This window comes from Theobroma cacao, chromosome 2, assembly GCF_000208745.1.
Source record: "Theobroma cacao cultivar B97-61/B2 chromosome 2, Criollo_cocoa_genome_V2, whole genome shotgun sequence".
NCBI lineage: Eukaryota > Viridiplantae > Streptophyta > Magnoliopsida > Malvales > Malvaceae > Theobroma > Theobroma cacao.
This window is the reverse complement of record NC_030851.1, coordinates 9,082,263-9,101,595: the sequence shown is the minus strand read 5'-3', so window position 1 is coordinate 9,101,595 and position 19,333 is coordinate 9,082,263. Positions and strand designations below refer to the sequence as shown.

The 19,333-nt window shown below is 34.3% G+C and overlaps 1 protein-coding gene across 1 annotated transcript; it reads right to left on the bottom strand.

Moving 5' to 3' along the window:
* Positions 11,329–14,128, bottom strand: LOC18608558 (xyloglucan endotransglucosylase/hydrolase protein 9). The gene is made up of 4 exons (XM_007043324.2): positions 13,834–14,128; positions 13,407–13,507; positions 12,665–12,858; positions 11,329–11,931 (listed from the first exon to the last, which is right to left on the bottom strand). Exons 1-4 carry the CDS (start codon positions 14,000–14,002, stop codon positions 11,511–11,513), a joined length of 885 nt encoding a protein of 294 aa, XP_007043386.1. The 5' UTR covers positions 14,003–14,128; the 3' UTR covers positions 11,329–11,510.

Here is a 19,333-nt window from a genome sequence, read left to right as displayed (position 1 = left end):
AAAAAAAATAAATGGAAATAAATATGCCATGTGTCACCATTTCATTGATCCATTTTTTATTTCTTAACTATTAAGCTTTCTCTCTCCACCATATAAATTCCTTCAATTATCCATGATAAAATTGGATAAAATCTATGTGCTGGACAAGTGTCGGGTGTGTAAAATTACAATTTTGCCCTTGGGATGGCAAAACTATCATTTTACCCCTATGCTCCGAAAAATACCGGGATTATAATTTTTTTCACTTCTCAACCTCAAATCATACTCCAATAAGTCAAATGGGACCAAAAAAAATTTTCTAAAAATTCTCATTTTATCCTTAGGTGGCAAATGACCATTTTGCCCTTGAATAGTGAAAATTTTGGTTTGACTCCAAATTGTTTCTCAAACTCCGAATTACCATTTTGAGTCATCCCTGGACTGTGAAGCTCTTAATTTCACCTTAAAATTCTTATTTGATCTAGTTTGAGGCTTAAATCAACTTTGTTGTACCTCTAGGAACAATACTTACTTTTGTAAATTTTTAGGGACTCTCTTAGCATGCAATCATGTTATCATCACATGTATGTCATGACAAGTATTTTACAAGGTCAGGCTTTACAACCTGAGCAAGAAATTCACGGACTATGAGTCCCAATACTCTACGCTCTAAAAGATGTGTTATGCGCTAGCGTGGATCGCCCAAAGGCTCCGGCAATGTATGTTATATCATACAACATGGTTGGTGTCAAAATTGGATCCCATCAAGTATATTTTTGAAAAACCTTTCCTGTTTGGAAGAATTGCACGATGGCAAGTTCTACTGTCTAAATATGATATTGTGTATGTGTCTCAAAAGTCAATCAAAGGGATCGTCATTGTTGATTTCCTTGCAGATCGAGCTACTGAGGATTATTAACCTGTAAGTTTCGATTTTTCATATGAAGATTTGATGGCCATTTTGCACATAGAAAAAGACTGTCCTAACGAACTTAATTTTTGGAAAATGTATTTTGATGGGGAGTCCATTGCTTTGAGGCACGAAATTGGAGCAGTGTTGATTTCTCCATATGGAAAGCATTATCCAGCTACGGCAAGGTTGAATTTCAACTGTACTAATAATATGACAGAGTATGAGGCGTTGGTGATGGGTTTACAAGTAGTAATCGACATGAAGGCTGACATGATAGAAGTTTACGCAGATTCAGCTTTAGTGATATGCCAAATGAGAGGTGAATGGGAAACTAGGGATTCTAAACTAGTTCCATACCAAAAGCTAGTTGTAGAATTAAGTAAACAATTTAAGAAAATTAGCTTCAATCATTTACCTTAAGAAGAAAACCAAATTGTCGATGCTCTAGCCATTCTAGCAACAATGTTCAAAATAAATAACGGGTTGACATCCGTCCTTTTAATCTGAAAATTCGGGGGGTCTCTGCACATTGTATGAATGTTGAAGAAGAACTTGACGGCAAACCATGGTACTATGATATCATGTAATACATTAAGCATTAGGTGTATCTTGAGAATGCCACAAAGAATGACAAGAGATTACTCATAAGGTTAACAATGGGTTTTTTCCTCAATGGGGAAATACTGTACAAAAGAAATCGGGACCAAATTCTCCTAAGATGTGTGGATGCAGTCGAAGCTAATAAGATAATTGAAGAAGTCCATGAGGGATCATGTGGAGCTCATGCCAGTGGACATATATTAGCTAGACAAATTATGAGGGTTGGATACTATTGGTTGACACTATAAGCAGATTGTATAAATTTCGCTCGAAAGTGCCACAAATGCCAAATTTATGCTGATAAAATCCATGCTCCACCATTTCCATTACACATCTTCACGGTGCCTTAGCCTTTTTCAATATGGGCAATGGATGTGATTGGACTCATTACTCCAAAAGCTTCTAATGGACATCAATTTATATTGGTGGTCATTGATTACTTCACAAAATGGGTAGAAGCAGCTTCTTATGCTAATGTGACCCAAAAAGTGGTGTGCAAGTTCATCAAAAAGGAGATAATATGTCGGTATGGGCTTCTATAAAGGATCATTACTGATAATGCAAGTAATTTGAACAGTACAATGGTAAGGGAGGTTTGTGCTAAATTCAAGATCAAGTGTCACAATTCAACAACTTACCGTCCCAAGATGAATGGAGCGGTAGAGGCGGCCAATAAGAACATCAAGAGGATTATTGAAAAAATGACTCAAGTTTATAAAGATTGGCATGAGAAACTTCCATTTGCTTTGCACGCATATCGAACTTCTGTGCGTACCTCCACAGGAGCAACTCCATACTCATTAGTATATGGTACAGAAGTAGTTTTACCTGTTGAAGTAGAAATCCCATCATTGAGGGTGTTAATGGAGACAAAGTAGGAAGAAGCTGAATGGGTCCGCTTTCGCCAAGAGCAGCTGAATCTGATTGAAGAAAAGAGACTTGTCGCCCTATGTCATGGTTAAATGTATCAACGACGGATGATACGGGCATATGAGAAAAAAGTTCATCCTAGGCAGTTCCGAGAATGAGAGTTGATTCCCAAGAGAATACTCCCTAATCAAACTGATTTTTGAGAAAAGTGGACGTCAAATTGGGAAGAATCATATGTGGTAAATAGGGTTTTTTCGGGAGAAGCTTTAATTTTGGTTGACATGGACGGGGAAGATCTGCCTAATCTGATAAATGCGGATGTGGTGAAGAAGTACTATGCTTAAAAAAAATAAAAAAAAAAGAGGGGGTTTGTGTTGAAAACTTGAAAAGGGCAACTCATACCCAAAGAAGGAGGCTAACGTTGAAAACCCGAAAAGGGCAGCTTAAGGCTAAAAGGCAAGAATTTGGAATAAAATTGTCAGCCTAAGTGGAGTACAATAGTGAGGTAAAAATACACTATGAATGGAGCTCCACAATTTCACAAAACATGGGGAGTTATAAGGTCTGCAACCTACAGATTTGCTCAAAGCTTCAATCAAGGACAATTCTTGAAGTTGAAAATCATATTGTTTTCTCTGAATGGTCCGAGTGTTCATTACTTAAAAAGATCTAATGTTTGCTCTGCAAATTCTCTATTCCTTGAATTATTTAAACTCTCATATATGAAACTCTCATTTTCTTCTTTATTTCAACCTTCTTGTTCTTTACCATCCCTTGATTTCACATGATGATTGTCGTAGAAATGAATGATGACTGATAAAAGAAGGACACTAATTAAGTAAGAAATTACACTCATTGTTCAGCAAAAGACTTAATAATGAGGAAAAGGAATGGCAGAGCTTTAAACCTGAGCAAAAAGTCAAATGTCAAAAAAAAAAGGTGCTTAGGGAAAATCCAGAGTTACCTAAAGTAAACAAAAGGAAAGTAAACAGGCAAAGATGATCGAAAGCTGCAGTGAAAAATTGTATGAAGTAAGAGAAGGGTCTTGAAACCTTAATGAATCATAAACATGAAAGCATTCTATTATTTCAATCATGCATACATGCCTAGCCATGCACATGGTCATTTTCAAAACAAGAAACTAAAATTAATTCAATGTCCCAAGCTTCGAAAGTAGGAATCCACCTGATCTAAAATGTTGAGGTCCTAAAACTTTGATAGAAGGATTTGAATTTTTCATTGTGAAGTTACTCCAATTAAGTTGAACCTGTTTTAAGATAGGTCGAACCTAGATCAAGTGTAGGAATTTCAATATTTGAATCGAACCTGTTTTGAGATAGGTCGAGCCTAGATTAAGTATAGGAATTTCAATTTTTTATTCGAACCTGTTTTAAGATAGGTAGAGCCTATATCAAGTCTAGGAATGTTAATTTTTTAAATCGAACTTGTTTTAAGATAGGTCGAGCCTAGATTAAGTCTAAGAATTTTAATATTTGAATCGAACCTGTTTTGAGATAGGTCGAGCCTAGATTAAGTATAGAAAATTTAATTTTTGATTCGAACCAGTTTTAAGATAGGCTGAGCCTAGATCAAGTCTAGGAATGTTAATTTTTTAAATTGAACCTGTTTTAAGATAGGTCGAGCCTATATCAAGTCTAGGAATTTTAATTTTTAAATCGAACTTGTCGAGAGATAGGTCGTACTTAGAAATTTCATTTTTTTCGAACCCAAGTCAAGCCAAGGGATTTCATTTTCAAATGTGTTTCAAAATAAGTCAAGCCTAGATTGAATTGCTCAAAACAAACTTGCCTCAAGATAAGCCGAATGCGGTGTCAACGTCTTTGCACTATTCTTGATTCTCAAGAATGTGTAAAGAGGGGCAACTGTAGACATCCATCAACCAAAAATAAAAATGAAAATGAAATAAAAAAATAAAAAAAGGAAAGAGAAAAAACAGGGAGAAGACCGAGCGTGTACTCAGCCCCCTCTCTCTCCGGTATGTCATTACAAGACACTTAAGTCCCTTAAAAAGTAGTTGAATTTTAGGGAATATTTACCTCCAGAAATTAGCCCCCCATTTATGCCTGAGCCTTGTGAAATCAAGCTCAGAAGAGTATGATTTCATCACTGGATTGTCAAAATTTTTGGACAATCAAGCTCTTAAAAGGGGGTCGACAGTAGGCTGAAGGGGGGAGGCTTTTTGGGTAGCTGAAAGGAGAGAAAGGATAGGTGTTTGCTACCGGTGCAAAAGAGATAGAGAGATCGGTAAAAAAGGAGAGTGGGAAAATGAGTAGAGTTTGGAACCTAAAACTATGGTGAGAGAAAGCCGGAGAAGAAGCAGAAAAGTGGAAGCTTTTCAGAGAAAGGGGGGTTGGTTTTAGAAGGGAAAGAGGAAGAAGAAAAGTAAAATAAAAAATAAAAAAATCAATTTATATAATTAGAATGAGAAGTTCCAAACGACGTCACATTGGCTGGAGAGGGCTTTTTCTTTTCTCCCAAATGGTGCAGCAAGAGCAGACTTACCTTCATTGCACCATACAGTGCGTTTCACGAGGCTTAGGCACTTGGAAGTGGAGGAGATCAGTGCTGCCCCCTTGGAGCTAGAGTAAGCTTGTAGCTTACTTGGAAAAATTAGCTTTTGGGCATTTGGTTGGAGCCCATCAAACCAAAGGTCTTTGGGCTTGTTTTGGCCCGTTAGGTAATGGACTTTTTCCTTAAATGTTGATTGGACTTATTCTTAGGCTTGGCATTTTTTGATTTGCATGTTTATGATTTTTCCCTTTGTTTAGAAATTATGCAATAGTTTCCATTTTATTAATATATTTACACATGTGTTATAAGCACAAGATAGAACTTTGAAATATTATGAGTCATAAAAAATAGACCAAGTAAGATAATAATAATAAAACATATAACCACATAGGAAGGAATTAAATAAATAGAAGAGAAATATATCTAATAAGAATAAATTAATTATATAATAAATAAAAAATACATGATGTAAATACAATTATTATAAAAATGAAATGATTATTTTGAGTGATTCGATGATAGAATTTCACCTAAAAAGGGTAAAGAGTTACTTTTTTTGAGTGAATTTCTTAAGTGCGGAGTTCGAGATGAATTTTTACCGAAGAGTTGAGATAAGTCCAAACTCCATACTCCAATATTCATTAACTCAAATAATTGTTGTTAAAAAATAATATATATTTTAAAAATAAATTTACATGAAGTTCGAGATGAATTCTCACCGAAGCGTCTGAATGAATTCGAATTCTATACTCTAATACCCATTAACTCAAATAATCATTGTAAAAAATAATATACATTAAAAAAATCATAACTAATAATAAATATATAAATAAAGTAATAAATCACCTTAAATTATTAAACATATTATTGTGTGAGTAATGAACCAACTAAATTAATAAACGCGTTCATATAGATATCATCTTTTTTATCCTGTCATAGCATACCACATTTATTTTGTTGTTAGGGTGAGAATTTCGATGATGGGATTCCCTCGAAGAGCTCGTAGATACGAGTTCTTTCGAGGATATCCCTAGGTGAAGAAAACTTCGAGACTTAACCAAAGAGTTGGGATGGTTTACGGATGATTTTCTAATAAAAGATTGTCACTCTCATTATTTAAAATTGAATAAATCATGACATCATTTTTACGATTGCATCACGTGCATCCGTGAAACCAAATAAAAGACTCAATAAACTAACATAATAAAGAATTAATTAATAAGTAAGGATTAAGGAAACATAAGAATAAAATCAAGGGTAGGCTGCAATAGGATAACTTAAGATTAAATGGTACCGTTCGTGAAACGGGCACCACAGAGGTGCTAACCCTTCTCCGTGAGTAACTGCACCCCCGAACCCATCTCAAAAAAATGTAGATCAGTTCTCGTTCTTTCGATAGACCTAAAATTAATTTAGGACTTTGTTGATTAGTATCGGGTTAATAGGTGGCAAATCACACCCAAATAAAAAAAAGATTGGTGGCGACTCCAAAATATTTCAATTTTCGTCGACATCTAGCGGACAAGTTCCCAAACCCGGCACGTTACAACAATTAGGACTTAATTTGAAACTTTAAAGCCCATTGGATCTTTTAACTAATTCTGACCATAAAGAGAGACACATAGATAAAAATGAAAGACAAAGTAACAAAATGAATAAATAATGAAAATAGAACAAAAAAAGAGGAGATAAACAAATAAATAGGTAAATTAAAATTTATATAAAATTATAGTGTCTACAGAGGTCAAATTATAGCGTCTACAAAGGTCAAAGCTCTTGAGGTTAATCAAACATGGTCTTTGTTAGTCCCAATGGAGTGTTAGGGGGTGAATAGTATTTTTAAAAAATCTGAAGGGAACTCTTAAGGTTGAAAAAGAAAGTTTAAAGCTTGTTAAGGCAGAAAGACACCAAGTAAAGAAAGGGTAAAGAGAAGTGGACAAAATACAAATATTTATAGTGGTTTGGTCCTTTTGACCTACATTTACTACCTTGATCTTCTAATCAAAGATTTTCAACCCAATTTCACTCAACTAGTGGAATTGACAGCTTCTGCCATACTTTTTCAATGTGATTTTTTAACCCAAGCTAAAAACTCTTGTAAAATTCCCCAGGTTTTCTTAAGCTTAGTTTATCTTTAGAGTATCTCTTACACTCTAAGTAAACAAAGAATACAAAGAAGATAGAGTACAATTGATCACCTAGATGATTTAAGATGCACAAAGTTAAGTTCAAAGCGCTTTTACAAAGATAAAAGTGAAACATAATAGAAAAGAGAACTCTAAGACCCTTCTAAGACACATTTATGACTGTTTAAAGCCTCTTTTATGTTTGGAGGATGAATTCTGGCAATTAAATATAGTTTAAAAGAAATCTATTGATTATTTTATCCTTTAGCTGTTTTTTTTAATCTAGTCAACTAGCTAGTTTAATTGAGTAAAGTCTTTTTGCCAGTCTCTTTGTTCTTCATGTTAATCAATTATCTTGGCTTTGACTAATTAAAACTTCTCTATATTCTCTTTAATCAATTAATCTAATCTTTAACTGATTAAAGTCTTTTTGAATTCAAATTTCTTCAAATGGCGCTCTCCAACGATCATCTTGTAATCAATTAATCTGAACTGTATGTTAATCGATTAATATTCACATTGAAGCTCTAAGATGCCTTTTATTGCTACTTTAATCGTTTAAACCCTATGGTTAATCGATTAAAGTGTTCCATGAAGCTTTAAATCTTTTTCCAAGCTTATTAATCAATTCAACCTTGGTGTAAATCGATTAAACTTATTCCTTAAGCCCCAATATCTCTTCCAATACCTCTTTAATCAATTAATCCTTGTGTTAATCAATTAAAATCTTCTTTGAAATTTTGAATTCTTTCTTTTAGGCTTGATTGATTGATTAAACCGATATGTTAGTCGATTAAACCTTTCAAAATGTCCTTTAACTTGCTTTAATCACTTTCTTGAGACTTGAAACATATTAACAAATTACAACTTTATTCTTACACACTCAAGTAACATAATTAGATTTGAAGAATGGTGAATGTTTTATTATCATAAAAAACATATGGAGTCAATAGTCTTTAGTTCCTTTGTTTGGTGGTAAGAAAGCTATTGGTTCTAAATGGATCTTTAAAATTAAAAGACACTCTAATAGCACCATAAAACAATGAAAAGCTCATTTGGTTGCTGAAGGCTACACCTATCGTAAAACTTGTCACTGTTCGTGTGTTACTCACTATTGGTACTGCATGGCATTGGCTTTTTCATTAGTTAGATGTTCAAGATACCTTTCTTCATGGTGATTCACATGAAAAATTTTATATGCAACTACCTCTTCGATATCGACTTAAGGGGGAGATTCTTGTTTCTCATCTTCACAAGTCCTTAGATGGACTTAAGCAAGCTTCTAAGTATGATGCTAGTTTTATCTCATCTCGTGCTAATCACTAATTATTCTATAAGTATCAAGTTACATCTTTTGTATTTGTGCTCCTATATGTTGACGACATGGTCATTACCGGCAATGACAATTTTGCTATTGAGATTTTTAAAACTTATTTCCATACTCATTTTTGAATTAAGGATCTTGGTGCCTAGAAATATTTCCTTAGCATAAAAGTTGCTTGTTCTTCAAATGACTTATATTTAACATAAAGGAAATACACATTTTATATTCTTGAAGATTATGGTTTTCTAGGTTTTAAAATTGCTGAATTTCTTATGGAACAAAACTTGAGGCTTACCGATTTTGTTGGAAAACAACTACAAGATCCTTCTTAGTATAGGTGCCTCATTGGTCGATTAATTTATCTCACTATTAGGCTTGATATTGCTTATTTAGTGCACATTCGAGTCAGTTCCTGCATATTGCACATAAAACTCATTTGGATGCAACTTATCTTCTCCTTCATTATTTGAAAATTTCTCCTGAGCAAGGCCTTTTCCTTTCAGCTGATAATTCTCTCTAATTATTTGCATTTTTCTTCCGATTGGGTAATTGTCCAATGACTCGTTATTTGATAACTAGCTATTGTATCTTTCTTGGTCTTAGTCGCATTTCCTGACAGAGCATCACTCTTTTACAAAAGCTTAGGTGACGTTTAGTAATCTAATCTGTTTTTTTTAAGTAAAAACAAAAACCCTGTTTCCTTTTTTTTGTTAAAAAATAGAAATAAAACACATTTGGTAATATTCTTGTTACAAGAAACTTTTAAAAATAAAACCATGAAAAGATATTTGGTAATATCATATATTTGTTTTTGTTATATACTAAGTTTAAAAAAATATAGCAAAATAAAAAAACAATTAAGTCATATAAATCGTCCAATATGCAAAATACCATTCCTAAAATTGTTTTGCCAAATGCAAAACGTGCACCAAAAGGTAAAAATACAACCGAAGACATAAGATTCAAAAAAAAAAGTGATTATTAGAACAATAACGTTCAAAATCAACATTAAAACCAATCATCTGTCATGAACACTCACCTAAATTTGATTCACAATCTCATCTCTCACACGGGGCCATTTGGCCAAGTCGACCATGAGATATGTCAATGTCAATGAGATAGACAAAAAGAAAGGAAAAGAAAAGAAAAAAGAAACTCGTCTAAGGTGGATTAGATATGAAGAAACTCGTCTTGAGGTGGAAAAGTAAATAAATTAGATATAAAAATAAAAAAGGATTTAGGGTGTGGTCATTGGAAGAGAGAGAGAAACAAAGAAAAAAAAATGAGAGAGAGGTGGTTTGGTGTTGGTTTAATTGGAGATGAGGTAATCCAGCGTGTTTTTTTTTTAAACAAAAACAAAAAATGTAAAACACTTTTTCTGTGTTTGTGTTTTTTTCAGCAAATTTTCAAAACATTTTTGAAAAGGAAAAAAGTTAAAACAGGGTTGCCAAATACATTTTTTTGTTAATATTTCCATAATTCTGCAAACAAAAACAAAAAAACAGCATACACCTGTGTTATCAAACGGGACCTTAATATCGTCCATGACGATGATTACTTGTAAAATTATTTGATTGAAATCTTTATTGAAAGATTTCGGTAATTTGCTGTTCAATCTCTTTATTTTGACTGTCATGTTGTTTGTGAGAAACTAAAAGCTTAGCATCCTTTTTCATCATTCCATTTTAACCACAAACCTACTTTGTTGACTTATTCACCAAACCTCTTGGCAATGAACGTTTTTCTTTTTTACACACTAAGTTGGGCATTCAGAATTTTCATGCCCTAACTTAAAGAGAGAGTACTCAAGCAATATTTTCTCTTTATTAGATCTTAGTATATTGTTACGTTAATTGCAATATGTTTTCTATATATGATTAGTCAAAACACTTTTATATATATATACTTGATTTTTTTAATCAATATAAAATAAAACAATTTAGTCCCAATCTTATTTTCTTAATGTATATATTGACACCCCGGTTTACTTCTTTCTAGGTCCATTTGAAGTTCCCAAAGACGGCAGCTCTGTAGTAAAATTCTATTAGGATCTACACATAAATAATTCATCATGCTATTAAGAACTCTAAAGATTGGTGAAATAAATCTGTTCATTTTGCATACAGTATTCTTGAAGAAATGAACACGGTGGAGTTAGTAAATGTAATATTTGGCATATTTCATGGCATGTTTTAAGGAACCGGATAAATTATAGAATTTATTCTGATGAGCTTCCACAAGAAGTAAAATTTTTGGGGTTACCACATATATGATAAAGGGCGGATGGTGGGTGAACTGATTTATGACTCTGTGAAATGATTCCAAAAACATGTGTTGCCATCGGCAACCTACTTCATGCTTTATCTTTTCTTTTCTGCTATCATGCGGTCCTCCGACAGATTAAACACCAGCTTTAGCACTTTCTGGTCTGTAAGTTGAAGTGATAGTCAAAGACAGCCTTGTAAACTCGGGAGAACCATTCGTTTGAGACGCTTGGAGTTACCTTATCACCCACAACAAAAAGTGACCTCCAAATCCTCGCTGGACCATAGTCCCGAATGTTTCAGTGTTTATTACACAGGCATATACCTAAATACAATTAAATTAATTGTGATGCGTTTGATTGGATAGGTTGACACATTTCAATGAATCCATAGCGTAAAAAGCTCCCATACCAATAAAACCTTTGCGTTCTCGGTAAGTAACAATGTCTCCAGTTGAGTGCGAATCCTGAAAGAAGCAAGGGATAGGGCGCTCAGAAAAACCTCAAATTTCACAATGCTTTGGGGTCCATGACGCCAGGCTTTTGTCCATCTACCCATCAATCGTGACTTATCTCTTCTTGGTCCCCGCATGACAGCCCGTGAGTAAATGTCCCGGTGGTCAGAAACATAGCCAATGGGTGCCCACTGAAATATATAACTTACAGAGTAGAATAACATGTCCCTTAAGAGCAGCAACAATTCCGATTAGGTTATGCAACAGAAACAAAAAGAAAAATTATACGATTAATCTATAAGATTATCATACAATGCGTAAACTAAATAAACTAATATATGAAACATGGAGTACATGTTTTTATGACTATGATGACATCCCGTGGCCCATACAACAAATTTTTACAATGCATCCACCCAATAGACCCACGCCCTTCCATAGTCATGAACTAATGGCGATGGTGCTCACACTCTACGGGCATGACAGGAAACCTAGCAGTATCACTACAATAGTCATAGACCAAGTGGTTGGCCCTGACCCACAAGAGTTGGTGGCTCTGGTGCAAACTTAACTCGGACATTGTAGGCTCATCCCACCAGAACCTCTTCTGTCCACTGCTGCTACATTTCTTAGCATTCTCATCTGCCACCACCGACACTGGGCACTCGCATGCGTCTATTTCGAAGCCTTTATAGGAGGCAACGAATGGTGCATGGCTCCAATCAGTCTTGACCAGGCCACCCTGCGTGGCCCAGTCATCAGCGTTCCATATCGAGCTGTATATGCCCATGGCTTGATCTTTAGGAAACGGAATTCCTTTGTGTTCCATGTTTGTGTGCACTCTTATTGGGGTCTCATCCACTAGAAATCTGAATAAAGAAAACAAAGATATATCAGAACAATTTCAAGCGCCAAGAATATAATACAGAAGCGAACGATCAAGCAATACCAAAAACCAAAAGGCACAGAAATCCATATATACCTACCAACCTGGTAATAAGTACATTTACATTTTAAAATAAAATAATCATTAATGCCTTTTTCCAAAAAGAATGTAACCTTTAGCACTGTAAAACAAATCTTTAGGAAATCCTACACTCCATATTTAATCAATTATAAATCATCGATATCAAGATTGGCAAATACCAAGATAAATCTGACTTTGCCACTGCCACCACCACCACCCACCCACACATCACAGAAAGCAGTGGGAATTCACTGAGGTCGCCAGTGCAGTGAATGGCACTATTACAATCCAAGGGCCAAGGCTATGACAAGAAATCAAAAATTTTAGGAGTATTCCTCTGTCTGTATCTTTATTACATCAATCCAGACTCGGTCCCCATGTTTCCATTGGTTTCGTTTCTTGTGCAGTTTTGCAAACCAGGGTCAGTCTCGCTCATTCGGCACAAATGACAGCCGGCATATTATTTAACATACTAGCACAAGGCAACACAAATTTTTTCATTTCTTTACAACTTTTCGTGACAAATTGACAATCAAAACGTAAAAAATTACAGGCACATACGCATAACATTGTATACAAGTACTTTTCATAAAAAACATTGTATATAAGTAAATGATACTTAAAACAATACTCACAGAACTTGGCGCTCGTTCCAAAGGATGGAGTAAGAGTGGAAGTCCTTGGTGGGGTCAAACCAAAGGTTCATCCTTTGCTCCCTGTTGCCTACACCATTCACGTAAACATTGGTCTGAACAAGGTAGGGTTCACCTGTGGTATTGCCTAGGAACTCGAAATCAAACTCATTATGATTTGGGCCGTCCGATGACATCTGTGTCAAACAAACATCAAAGCAGATGTCAATAACACATCATTATAAGCACCTAAAGTAAATTAATGATGAGCTGATCAGTGTCTGAATGTGACATGTGAGTCAGAATTACCAAATCAAACCAATTAAGATGCTAATTGAAGTCAATGATATGAGGAAAAAATGCTCATTCACTATGGTTCATTGTTTTCACAGATCATGGTGGGGGCAAGGCTAAATAAATGCAAAATGAATTGACTTTAAAGTGATTCACGAGAGTGTAAAGAGAGGTAGCTGCTATTAGTACTAGCCTCGACATAAGAAAAGAAAAGGCCAAGTTTTGATTGTCTGCAACTGGAAAATATTGTTCATTACAATATGCAAAATTATGGCGAATTATTATTGAATGGGGACCCATGTCAGGATTCAGGAATTACCCAGCTGAGCTGTTATCCACCTTATGTGCTTATAAAGGTGACTAAAAGGCTGAAGGCAGAACAGACTCAAAAGAAAGAGAAGACAAACACTTTTTTCTTTGGGAGGTAAATTGTGTAATATAATATACTCACATAGTAAGCAGTGACAGTCCCAGCAGAGTCACCCTCTACAAGCTTAATCTGTGTGGTTACTTTTCCAAACAAGTACTTGCTTTTTGATGCAAACCCAGCACCTGGAATCACCAACCCACCATTCATTAATATATAAGTTGATAAAAGAAAAAAAATAGATTTAATAGTACAGCAGATACGGATTTTTCATAAGGATAACACAAAAACAGCTGAATGGACAACATAATACAGAAAAAAAAATTAGAGTTTGCAGTTATAGTTTTCAAAGGAAAACAGTGATTCTTGAGTTTGGGAAACGAGGGTAAATGGTATTGTTCCAGAAAAATACACAAGCTTTGAGCTTGATGGAGGTTTTAATGGGACATAACGCTGAAAACTGGAAAGTTGTACTATTTTTTTGGTAAAGAAAAACGACGGTGATATTTACCAGAATAGTTATCAAGTTTGAGTCTAAGGAGGTCTCCTTCATAGATGAAGTGATCCATAGCCCAACCAGGTTGGAAAAGCTCATCAAACTTAGCTGAGCTTGCCAAACTTAGCACCATAAGACCCACAAAGAAACCCAAAGCCACAGACATTTTAAACAAGACAGCCATGGAAGTGAGAGAGCACTAGACAGAAGCAGAGGGAAGGGGGGAGACAGTAGGAAGTAGAATAGAGAGCTTAGTGAAGCTTCTACTCTGCAAATTCTCTGTAGAGGCTCGCTACTCACAAGCAAGACTGGCTCATTTTATAGCCAAAAATACCATTGGCTTGTTTCACAAGCAGCAGATGGGACAGCCGGGCACTGTCCCCACTTAATGACTAATTCCATTGGCCACATCACATGCCACGTCACGTGAATTCATTTTAGCCACGTGAGATATTTAAAACAACAAGAAAAATGACAAGTAATCCGAAAATTAAAAGAATGTAGCCGTTGCTATGCCATTGCCCATTTCCACCCGACCCTTGTCCGGACCAAAGCTGGGCACTGTGTGGGGGGCACTTGGATGGACATGTCTCTGTTCCAAAGGGATCGTACACAGATTTTACGCAATGGCATGAATCCACGTGGACAATACAGCTGTTTTTCTTAGCTGTCCAGTTGTCACTGGCAGTATGAGTTAAAAAGCTCCCTATTTTGCCCGAAACCATTTGATTCTTTGGCCCAAAAAATAGAGATACCTACTCGCATGTTGGCGGTAATGAAATGCACTCGCTGGGTTATGTTGACACATATGGCCGATGAGAGGGAGAATGTGTGGAAGTAGGAAATAAGAGTTGTGGGATAATGTCACTCTATCTTCTTTGTTTTTTGTTTCACTTTGCTGAGGTGAGGTCAGTGCCAGCTGGACAGTACAGGCGCACTCTATATCTCCACATCTTTAAATATTAAGGTGGGGGAATTTAATTCCAAGGAAATGTTAATTTTTTGAAGCCTTCAGATGTGTGCCAATTTGTTTTTTAATTTTGAGGAAGTTTTCCATTAATACCATTAGACATTAGTTTAATATAATGAAATAAAGATATGAAAAACAGTAGTGATAGATTTGGTCATATGTCTAGATAATTTGGAATTTGGGTAAGTAAACCTGGCAGATACTTGGGATGGGCATTATGCCATAAAGTGGGGGTCCAAGATTTCCTAACTACTACTAGAAAAAGTGATATCAATAAATTTTGTTTTAATTTGACTTTTGTCTTTATTCTTTCAAGTGATGTTAACCTTCTATAGGGGACAGGGGTCTAAAATCACTTTATAGAGGCGTTAAGAGCTTCCATAATTGAAAACATTTGTAGTAATGCCATTCTGGTGTTTTTTGTATTTTAGGTGTAGCTTCTATTCTTGTGATTAATATAAGCACCTCAGCTTTAGTATGAGATGTATATGCAAATTGAGTCAATTCCCATCAACTTACTATTAAAAATATCACACAACATTAACCATCTTTTCTTCGGAGGCATGATTAGTAACACTAGTATTATGTTTTTGTTAGTTGAATGGTCAATGTGGTCTGAATAAAGCCATAAAGGGGAGAATATCAGAATATCAGGTAGGCTGCTTAGCTGTTGCTTACAAATTTAAATCTGACGGGCTTTGGGTAATGATGCTAATGAACAAAAGAAAAGAGAGAGATTAGTACTATGAACGTGGGGTAGAGTTGAGTTGATTTGATCGGATTAAAAAAAGCAAGGAATGGTCTTTTTCCATCTCTTTTTTCCCTACGGTGTGACCCTTTCTCCCAAAGTGAGTAAACTGCTAATGTTTTCTTGACGAACTCTCTTCGCTGTAACAACACCAACCAGATGCCAATGACAAAGATGGTTCTTAGGAGCTGCCTCGTTCATCGGTCGCCATGATCGTACGGCGACCTTTACCGAGTAAAGGAAGGTAAGGGTCCCCCATTATCCCAGCTCCAAAAAGTACCATGCTGACTCTGCAATCTCAGAGAGCTTCTGACAGTCCAATTATGAAGCTCCACGTGGAAAGAGATATTTTGGGGGAAATGGCTGTACTGATCAGTTCGTACAGTGTACCGTTGGAAAGAGGTAGAGCTAAACATTTAAAGGGCAGCCTTTATGGCTTCAAACTGGCGATTGGTGATTGCATTTAAATGGATGAATAGATGTTAATCCGAACGATGATTGCTCCCAGATAAGGGTCCTCCAATCTTATCTTTAGAGATGGGTCTGAAATGATAACCTGCTCCACGAGCTGCCATTACAGTGTCAGTACTGTCTTCTTTCGTGTGTGCAGTACAAAGGCTGGCAGAGCTATTTTACAGCTATCTAAATAGCCATCCCGTTCTTGCTTAACATTTTTGAACTGGGATAACCTTAATGAAACAGTAGGTTCAGTCATACTAAATTTATAACCGTTTACGTGCCCATACATTTTATCATCACCTGCACACACCATGAAATCTGGTAAAAAGTTTTCATTTCAAATTCTACTCTAAGAGCTACTATAATTTTTTCTCGTTGTTTACTCTCCTATTTTAACTCCGTGTTGGCTTTTTGCGTATTCTACTTGCAATTCATCATAGGTGGATTGAGAATAAATAGCCTCAGACTATAAAGTAATTGTAAAAGCACCTACAGACTCAAATGATTATTGTTCCTATGTTGAAATTTAGCACCTATAAGGACTCCACGAACCCAATGATTGACACCTTTCGTCAATGACTATGGTAAATAAAGCAGCCTTGATTAAACCGCGTTCAATAGTTTTTTAGAAGAATGTTAATACGAGACTTTTCTTCCACTTTCCACTTCAAAGTTTTTGAACAAAACCAACATATTATCTTTTTATTAGATCTATCCATTAGTTGACTCATCAACTTTGCTTCAATCTATGAATTAGGTTGATTTTAATGAATATATTGATAAAATTAGCCTAAGAACCAAGTTCCATAATCTCTTCAATTGTCACGTAACTGAAAATGTAAAAAATATTTATAATGCTATGTAGGTATTGATGTCATATCATGATTATGGTGATTAAAATTTACGTCCAACTATTCACATATTATCAATAAGATATGTAGGTTCAAAGGTCATGCTCCTGAATTTTTGTTTAATATCAAAACCATTGTTACATATAATTGTACAAATTCAATGGTATAATTAGAATATAATATTATTAGTTAACTAGCTAGCTAATTAGAGTGCAAAATTGTTAACTAGTTAATTTAGATATATCACTCATTCACTTCTGTAATAGAATTTTAAAATAAAATTTTTTTCTTCTTATAACATAGTATCAAAGTTTAATTTATTTTCTGTAAATTAAAAACCTTGTCATATTGTCAAAATTCTGTTTTTTTATTGTTGTCTTAAAAGCAAGTAAATCACCATAGACACCTCGCGCCGTTTTCAAGTTGCACAGAATTAACATCGCTTTTCGGCTACCAAATCAAAAAACCACCACCGTTAATGTTCTTGTCTTGCGTTGGTCTACAAATTGCTTAAGCTCCATTGAAAGTTTCACGCATTTCCACGCTCCAACAAATCTAAAATCTATTTAAAAGAAAAAAGAAAAAAATAAATAAAAAAAGACCCGCGTGCAACACACTGGTCCTAAGCTGTTTTATATAAAAAAAATCACAATAGGCTCTTACATGATGCCACGTGGGCACTTCAACGTGGAGTGTTACAAGTCAAAAAGAGTAATTAACTTTTTCACGTGAAGTAATTGTTATGAAATTTGATTTTGAGCGATCATATCACTGGTAACTTATACGAGTGATAGACCATAACTGACCAAATTTGTCATGTCAAAATCTAATCTTACCACACATGTCCATGCACCAAAAAGCTTGTACCACACGCCAACACGTTGTCATGAACTTGTATACTCTAGTCCACACACCGGTAGCTTCTGTCAACCTACCACGTCAGTTTTTTCTATTACGTCATTTCAAATGTGTCTTGCCATGTCAATCTTCATGTTGTGTCACCTGCCATATGTTTTACCACGTCAACTTCTCTATAAAATCATCTACCACATCAGCTTTTCCTCTATTTCATATGCCATGAGTTGCACCTAGTTAACTTTTCTATTTGCATCATTCGTCATGTATTTACGTCAACTTCTTTATTGTGTCTCTATTAAAAGTGAGCAATTATAAATCGAATCGAATCGAAATAAATTTAATTTTTTTATTCAATTAACTTGATTTTTTGAATAATTTGGTTATTAAAATTAATTTGATTTGATTTTAGTTGGAAAAATTTCTAATCGAACTTAAATAAAGATATTATGAGGATTTTTCATGAAAAATAAATCCAAAACCTAATCTCTTCTCCTCTTTAGTTCCTCTTTAATTAAATGAGTATCTATCTTATTTATTATATTTATTATTATTATTTTTAATATTTTTGTAGTATTGATTTATTAAAAAAATACAACATAAATAAATATATACAAACAAAAAAACTAAAAAATTTGTCAAATTCAGTTTTTGAAAATCGAACTGAACTAACCGAATTAGTTTGATTATTTGTATAGTTCGGTTCGATTTCAATTATTTTTAAATATGAATTCAGTTAATTCGGTTATTAAATATCCAAAATCAGAAACTTGTGAAGGTCATTATTTTTGCTAATTTTAACCTGTTAATTTTAATTTTAGCAAATTTTAATTGTACAATGAAGACATTATGAGTTTTTTAAGTCGATTACAACTAGGGATGTCAACGGGTACCTTATTATAAGGTACCCGTGGGTACTCGACCTAGTTGTAACAGATTAGGGTACCTAATAAATGAATTCGGGTAGGGTTCGAGTAGTGATTTCACTACTCGAATCAATTTCGTGTATCACACTTTGGGTACCCATTACTCGAACCCAATTATTTTATATCCTAGTTTCGCAGATACTCACCCCAAACCCGTTTACAAATACCTGTGTATATACTGATTGGACTCGAACCCAGGTAAGGAACGAAAGCACCCAAAGTCTCTACCATCTTGACAAACAATTTCCTTTGATAAAATGTTGACAAATATATTAAAAATATAATTAGTTAAATTACTAATGTGATGATATGTATATATATAAATAAAAATTATTAGATTATTAATTATGTTTGAATAATATGAATATCATATCATATTACAAAGGAATATAATTACTATTATATACATTTTTAATAAAAATGTGTTTACTTTTTATTTTGGGTTAAGATTACAAAATTATAACTTATAATATACATACTTAAAAAGAGTATTTGAGTTTAGAATAGTTTTGGAACTTAGTTTTTTTTTTTAATTTCATATAATTAAAGACAAACTCATATAGTTAATTAAATTAATCATTAAACTATGATTATTAATTAAATTGAAATGTATTTATATATATATATTATATATATTGAGTAATTATTATAATAAATATAATTATTATATTATATATGCTAAAACTTTTAGTATATATGTCTATAT

Coding starts and splice junctions, on each gene's coding strand:
- LOC18608558 (XM_007043324.2), bottom strand. CDS start 14,002: ATGGCTGTCTTGTTTAAAATGTCTGTGGCTTTGGGTTTCTTTGTGGGT. Junction 12,859..13,406: donor GGACTGTCACTGCTTACTAT/GTGAGTATATTA, acceptor TGTTTGACACAG/ATGTCATCGGACGGCCCAAA. Junction 11,932..12,664: donor TGGAACGAGCGCCAAGTTCT/GTGAGTATTGTT, acceptor TTCTTTATTCAG/ATTTCTAGTGGATGAGACCC.